Source organism: Elephas maximus, chromosome 19 (genome assembly GCF_024166365.1).
Source record: "Elephas maximus indicus isolate mEleMax1 chromosome 19, mEleMax1 primary haplotype, whole genome shotgun sequence".
Lineage (NCBI taxonomy): Eukaryota > Metazoa > Chordata > Mammalia > Proboscidea > Elephantidae > Elephas > Elephas maximus.
This window is the reverse complement of record NC_064837.1, coordinates 72,151,058-72,159,056: the sequence shown is the minus strand read 5'-3', so window position 1 is coordinate 72,159,056 and position 7,999 is coordinate 72,151,058. Positions and strand designations below refer to the sequence as shown.

Sequence of the window (7,999 nt, the reverse complement as noted above, 5' to 3'; positions counted from 1 at the left end):
GTTGGATCCCTCTACACCAACAAAAAGAACATCGAAGAGGAAATCACCAAATCAATGCCATTTACAGTAGCCCCCAAGAAGATAAAATACTTAGGAATAAATCTTATCAGAGATGTAAAAGACTTATACAAAGAAAACTACAGTTCACTTCTGCAAAAAACCAAAAGAGATTTACATAAGTGGAAGAACATACCTTGCTCGTGGATAGGAAGACTTAACATTATAAAAAAAAAAAAAAAAAAATTTTTTTTTTGTTTCTACCAAAAGTGATCTATACATTTAATGCAATTCCAATCGAAATCCCAAGGACATTCTTTAATGAGATGGAGAAACAAATCACCAATTTCATATGGAAGGGAAAGAGACCCCGGATAAATAAGGCATTACTGAAAAAGAACAACAAAGTGGGAGGCCTTAACTTTACCTGATTTTAGAACCTATTATACCGTCACAGTAGTCAAAACAGCCTGGTATTGGTGCAACAACAGATACATAGACCAATGGAACAGAATTGAGAATCCAGACATAAATCCATCCACATATGAGCAATTGATATTTGACAAAGGCCCCAAAACAGTTAAATGGAGAAAAGACAGTCTTTTTAACAAATGGTGCTGGCAGAACTGGATATCCATCTGCAAAAAAATGAAACAAGACCCATACCTCACTCCATGCACAAAAACGAACTCAAAATGGATCAAAGACCTAAATAGAAAATCTAAAACGATAAAGATCATGGAAGAAAAAATAGGGACGTTAGGAGCCCTAATACATGGCATAAACAGTATACAAAACATTATAAAGAATGTAGAAGAAAAACTAGATAACTGGGAGCTCCTAAAAATCGAACACTTATGCTCATCCAACGAATTCACCAAAAGAGTAAAAAGACTACCTACAGACTGGGAAAAAGTTTTTAGCTATGATGTTCCTGATACTGCAAAAACTCAACTGCAAAAAGACAACCCAATTAAAAAAACGGGCAAAAGATATGAATAGACACTTCACTAAAGAAGACATTCAGGTAACTAACAAATATATGAGGAAATGTTCACGATCATTAGCCATTAGAGAAATGCAGATCAAAACTACAATGAGATTTCATCTCACTCCAACAAGGCTGGCATTAATCCAAACAACACAAAATAATAAATGTTGGAGAGGCTGTGGAGAGATTGGAACACTTCTACACTGCTGGTGGGAATGTCGAATGGTACAAGCACTTTGGAAATCGATTTGGTGCTTCCTTAAAAAGCTAGAGATAGAACTACCATACGATCCAGCAATCCCACTCCTTGAATATATCCTAGAGAAATAAGAGCCTTTACACGAACAGATATATGCACACCCATGTTTACTGCAGCACTGTCGACAACAGCAAAAAGATGGAAGCAACCAAGTTGCCCATCAATGGATGAATGGATTAATAAAATATGATATATTCACACAATGGAATACTATGCATCAATAAAGAACAGTGAGGAATCTGTGAAACATTTCATAACATGGAGGAACCTGGAAGTCATTATGCTAAATGAAATTAGTTGCAAAAGAATAAATATTGTATAAGACCACTATTATAAGAACTTGAGAAATAGTTTAAACTGAGAAGACAACATTCTTTTGTGGTTAGAAGAGGGGGGAGAAGGGCATTCACTAATTAGATAGTAGATAAGAACTACTTTAAAAAAAAAAAACATTGGGAAAGACAGCACACTATACAGCGGAGGTCAGCACAATTGGACTAAACCAAAAGCAAAGAAGTTTCCTGAATAAACTGAATGATTTGAAGGCCAGCGTAGCAGGGGCAAGGGACCATGGTTTCAGGGGACATCTAAGTCAATTGGTATAATAAAATCTATTAAGAAAACATTCTGCATCCAACTTTGAAGAGTGGCATCTGGAGTCTTAAACACTAGCAAGCAGCCATCTAAGATGCATCAATTGGTCTCAACCCACCTGGATCAAAGGAGAATGAAGAACACCAAGGACACAAAGTGATCACGAGGCCAAGAGACAGAAAGCGCCACATGAACCAGCAACTACATCATCCTGAGACCAGAAGAACTAGATGGTGCCCAGCTACAACCGATGACTGCCCTGACAGGGAACACAACAGAGAACCCCTGAGGGAGCAGGAGAGCAGTGGGATGCAGACCCCTACTTCTCATAAGACCAGACTGAATGGTCTGACTGAGACTAGAAGGACGCTGGTGGTCATGGCCCCCAGACCTTCTGCTGGCCCAGGACAGGAACCATTCCCAAAGCCAACCCTTCACACATGGATTGGACTGGACAATGGGTTGGAGAGGGATGCTGGTGAGGAGCGAGCTTCTTGGATCAGGCGGACACCTGAGAGTATGTTGGCATCTCCTGCCTGGAGGGGAGATGAGAGGGTGGAGGGGGTTAGAAGCTGGCAGAATGGACACGAAAAGACAGAGTGCAGGGAAAGAGCGGGCTGTCTCATTAGGGGGAGAGTAATTGGATATGCGTAGCAAGGTGTATATGGGTTTTTGTGTCAGAGACTGACGTGATTGTAAACTTTCACTTAAAGCACAATAAAAATCATAAAAAAAAGAAACAGAACACCAGGACATGTGGTCTTGGCTGACTAGCCATGCGGCAGATGGTTCAGCAACTACAATTCAGAAAACGAAGGCGGCAAGGCCAGTGAGGTACCTTTTTTCTCCCACTAAAAGAGCAACAATCTCTGTTAAAGCTTCTAACTTCGTCCAGTCACCTAAAACACTGATTCTCAATGTGTCCCAAATACTGAAAGCACGTAGGAGTCTAAAAAACACTGAGGCCTGATCCCAGCCCGAGAACTCTGACATACTGGTATGAGGACATATTAGTTTTGTATTGCTGCATAACAAAACTTAGTGGCTTAAAACAATGCAGGTTTATCATCCCAGTTTCATGGGTTAGGAGTTGGGACTCAGGCTGGCTGGATCTCCTGCTCAGGGTCTCCCACGGCTGGGATCGGTGTCAGCAGGCTGAGTTCTAATCTGGAAACTCAACTGGAGAATCTACTTCCTCGTGGTTGTAGGAGTGAGGGTCTCGGCTTCTACTGGCTGTAGGCCGGAGGCTGCCCTCGGGTCCTAGAGGCAGCCGTAGCTCCTGGCCACATGGCCACTTCATGGGTAGTTCCCAGCACAGCAGCAGTTGCTTCTCAAACCCAGTGGGAGAGGGCTGAGGGAGTCTTCTCTGAGTATGTCTGTATGCATAGATACAAATATGTTTATCTGTAAATAAATAGGTAATGTATATGTATATACAATGATGTACATAATAATGCATGTTTACATAAAATAATATATTTATGGGAGTGACACCCATCATCTTTGCCAATCCCATTGGTTAGAAACAAGTCAGAGGTTCTACCCCAATCAAGGGGTGGGGAAGATACAAGGTGTGGCTCACTGGAGTCACCTTAAGTGTGCCTGCCACATGCTAGGACATAGGTGTTGGGATGTTTCAAAGCAAACAGGAAAATTTTAATGCATAGCCAAATTTGGGAACCACTGTTCCCAGGACCTTTGTTGTAATCTAACTCCAGAACCAGACTGTCATCCCTCCTGAAGCACTGCCCAGTCCCAGCCCAGATGCTGACCACGAGTCCAGATGCAGCCTCCTTTAAAGGAGCTTTGAAAAGTCTCCTATATTATGGATTAAATTGTGTCGTAGACCAGGAATCGTGGCTAGCCCATGATTCTCAGTATTGTGTGCTTGTTCACTAGCTTGTGATCTGATGCAGTTTTCCTATGTGTTATAAATCCTAACCTCTATGATGTTAATAAGGCAGAATTAGATGCAGTTATGTTCATGAGATAGGACTCAATTTACAGAATTAGGTTGTATCTTGAGTCAATCTCTTTTGAGATATAATAGAAGCAAACAGTGAGGAGAAAGACTTCATTACCACTAAGAAGAAGAGCCAGGAGCACGCATGTCCTTTGGGCCCAGGGTCCTCATGTTAATAAGCTCCTAAACTAGGGGAAGATTGATGACGAGGACTTTCCCCCACAGCTAACAGAGAGAAAGACTTCCCCTGGAGTTGGCACCCTGAATTCAGACTTCTAGCCTCCTAAACTGTGAGAGAATAAATTTCCGTTTCTTAGAGCCATCCACTTGTGGTATTTCTGTTATAGCATCAGTAGATAACTAAGACAGGAATGCTCATCAACATTGAAGAGGAGGCGTCCACAGCACAATCCGTGGAAGTGTAGAAGGAAGAGCTGGTCATGTGATTGTTTAGGCAAACAATTTCAAAAACAGTCTATCTCAGAAAAGCTGGTAACAGGGAACCCAAGTTCAAGAAGAGAGAGTGCTGACATGTTATGGGATTGGTAACCAATGTCACAAAGCAATATGTGTACTAATTGTTTAATGAGAACCTAGTTTGTTCTGTAAAACTTCATCTAAAGTACAATAATTAAAAACAAGAAAAAAAGAGTATTTCCATTCTTGTATTATATTACTAACAAAGCAACTTCCACATAAATAAAAAACAGAAAAGAGAAGGAAGCAAAAATACGAAAGACTAAGGAAAAAACGCAGGAAACTAACCGTGTGGCCTTGGGTGCTGAAGATGTTCTTACAAAGATTAAAAAGATTTTGTGAAAGAAGAGACGGCTTAAATGAATAATTTCTTTTAGAAGGATCAGCACAAAGCTGGTTCCTATGAGGTGGAGGTTAAAGATGTCCCAAATGTCCAACTTTTCCAAATTGTTGTATCACTCCATCATTTCTAACACCTCCTCCCCTCAGTACTCTCCCACCTGTCTTTCGGTTTGTAATTTGCTGCAACGTCTCAAAGAATTCATGAACCATCAAGGAACTGGTTTACAAGATTGTGAAGGCTGGCAAGTCTCAAAGCCATGGGCCAGGCATCAGGCTGGAGGCTTCTCCAGAATCATGTGGTTGCAGGGACTGACGAATCCAAATCAGAGGTAAGACGACAGGCTGCTGCCTCACAAAGCTGTGGAAGCTGGCAAATCAGGTCAGACGATAGGTTGCTGGCTAAAGTTCTAACAACTGGAAGTCAGATACTGATAGGCTGGGCGCAGGGTCCAGAGCAAGACAAAAATATTTTACAGAGCATTCATATATTTATACATATATTTATATATATACATAGGATGCAGACCATACCCTCAAGGAAACTCCCCTTACTTGAGCAAGGCAGTACAAGGGTGTGACTTGAATACTGGTGGTAAGGATGGTGAATAAGATAAGGGTGGTGACTTGGATCATACTCTCTAGTAAAGTGGTGACTCAAGATACATCCCACCCCAATCTTGTTCATTAACATAGTGGACAACTCACTCATAGAGGCTAGGAATTAGAACACATCACAAAATAGAGGATAATTACAGCAGGTCATATGGAAGACAATTACATCAGACCATAAAATGGAGGATGACATCATAACATAACTTCCAAACCACCGAATATCATAGCCCAATCAAGTTGACACATAACCTTAGCCATCATCACAGGTTCCATACACCTTATTTGCATTAGTAGCAATCTGTCCATTTCCCTTGGTGGGCCACAAGCACCCCATTTGCACAGTACCACCCAATCATTGTAGGGGAGTTAAAAAAACTATGGCTAAAATGGCTAGAAGGGCCATATTAAGTAATTCACTGCACCACACTGCTCATTTGGCCTTATATAAAAGTCACTACACAAAGTGAAAAGATGAACCAAAAAAGGAGAAAGTCTGTTTAAAATGTAGATAACGGACAGATGATTAGTCTCCAAAATTCATGAAGAATTTTAATCAGGATACAAAAGAAAAGAATCCTATGAAGAACCACAGAGGGATAGGACGTGTGACCGGTGGTCACCCACGGCCCCAGGACGGGAAGGACCAGAGGAGACACGTTTACCTGCGTGAAAATTCCACAGAACACAAATTCAAACAGCAACAGACCCATTCTTCAGCTTCTCCAAACAAAATATTAACAAAACATCAATATAGCAACATAGCGAAGGCGGGGCAGATGGCGGCTTGGGCTCAGGACCCTGCGGCAGGAGGGGGTGGATGACTCAGCATTTTCACTTCCTGCCCGGGCTGAGGATCATGGGAGATATGCAGATGAGCCAGAGCACCATGGGAAATGGCCCTTTATATTCCTGGGCCGGGTCAGGGCCTTCTTTTCCCCGGACTGCTGACGGCGGTATGGGCTTCTTGTTCTCTATTCTTGTGCGAGGCCAAGTCTCAGCCAAAGTCCCTCAGACGGAGGGGGGTCTTAGGCACCCCACCCATGGGGGTGGGTTTAGACTGAAGCTCCCATCTTGCTCACCGTCTTCCTCCTGTGTCAGCTCATGCGGGGCTGATCTGGGCATGGGGCTCTGTCAAGTTCTGCCAGGCTCTGTCAGGCGGACACGGTGTTGGAGTCCCTGAGGCCAGGGGTCAGGGTGTGATGAGACCCAAGGGAGGCTGGGGAGCTGAGTGAGCTCACAGGCCCTGTTACGGTTAACTTGTGCAGGACTCCAGCTCTGAAGTGTCTGACGCCCACAGCGCCCACTTCTTCCTGCTCTTGGAGCAAAATCCACTCCCAGCTGCTAGGGGGCGCTGCACTCACTTACTCTTTTCCTTCCCAGAGAGCAGAGCTGTTGCAGGAGCTGAAGAAATTTCCAGAAGTTCCATTCCCAACTTCTGCAGGCCCTCATTGAATTGAGACCCAGGTTACCCACTCCAAACCCAATTCCTCCAACAAGACACACTTTTTTCTCCTCCCTTTCCTCCTCCTCCTCCTCCCCCACATCTCACTGTCCCCAGCCTCCTGTGCCTGTGGGTCCCACTGGCTAGATCCCAGCAAGCCCTGGTAGGAGGTAGGCATGTGTCCCCCAGCCAGCATGCCTTACCTGTGGGAGGGCATGTCTTACCTGCACAAGTCCTGGATGTATCAGCTTCAACATGGTCCTCAGCTGCAGGTCTGTTTCATGTGCTTCAAGTCTGCCTTTTTGAAACTCAGAGAGTTACTGCAACTTGAAGACTGGGATTCTGAACCAGTGGAGTTCATGGAGGCAGGCCCTGAGCAGTGGGGGGACCTGGGGATGGGGCCGAGCTGGGGGCAGGGTCAAGGGCAGCTTGCAGAGGGGAGCTCTGGCCATGGGGGACCTGGGGCCCTGGCGCCTGCCCAGGTGGGGTCGGAGGGGTTGGGCACTTCCATTTTGTGCCCACCGAGCTGTTGCCTCAGGATGCGGTGCCCCTGGCCCTGGGCCTAGAAGATGCCAACTGGACTCGCGGGCTCCCCTGGAGACTTGAGGTACCTCCTGCCTGCCCGCTCTGGCACAGCCTCCCTCCCCTGTGGCAGGGCTTCCTCAAAGTGGAGGTGCCCCCAGGGGAGCCCATGGTGCTAGAGCTGGGCTGTCTGGACCCTGCCGAGGCTGAGAACTGGTTGCTGGACCTGAAAGTCATCGCCATGGTGGGCAGCTTCGAAGCCATCTACTTCCGCAAGATGGCGCCCAACAAGGCCCTGTGAACACCAGGCCAGGGCTGGAAACTGCTGCTGGAGCCCAAGGAACTGTGGGTGGTGAGGCTTCAGGATGCACCCCAGCAGCAGGACCTGTACCGGTGGAAGCTGAGCATTCTGGAATCTTTCTCCCCAGGGCAGAACGAAGAGCAGCTGGTGTCCGTGGACACGGCTCTGCTGAAGTGCGTATTCACCATTCTCTCCTGTTCGCCCTTGGCCAATAGGGCCCCTGAGCAGGGGGATCCAGGATCTAGGCTACCATCCTCCACACAAGGACAGGAGCCCAGCACCACTGAGACTTGGGGCAGCGGGCCTGGGGAGAACTTGGCTGTCACTGGAGCCTCGGCCCTGGGGGAGCTGCCTTGTGTCCAGCCCCTCAGCTGAGGGCCCCAGAACTGAGGGACAGAGGCCCAGGTGGCCATGGTACCCTGGCTGCCCCAGGACACAGTAACCGGGGAGGGCTGGCCACTGCCCCTCCACCTATAACCAGGAGTTCAACTATCAAAGGA

General features: G+C 45.9%; 1 protein-coding gene across 1 annotated transcript; it reads left to right on the top strand.

Annotated features, from left to right (window-relative positions):
* Positions 1–6,415: 6,415 nt before the first annotated feature.
* Positions 6,416–7,499, top strand: TEX19 (testis expressed 19). Its single transcript, XM_049861385.1, is given in 2 exon segments — positions 6,416–7,180; positions 7,183–7,499. Coding segments are annotated over 2 exon segments (645 nt in total). The 5' UTR covers positions 6,416–6,852.
* The last annotated feature ends 500 nt before the right edge of the window (positions 7,500–7,999 follow it).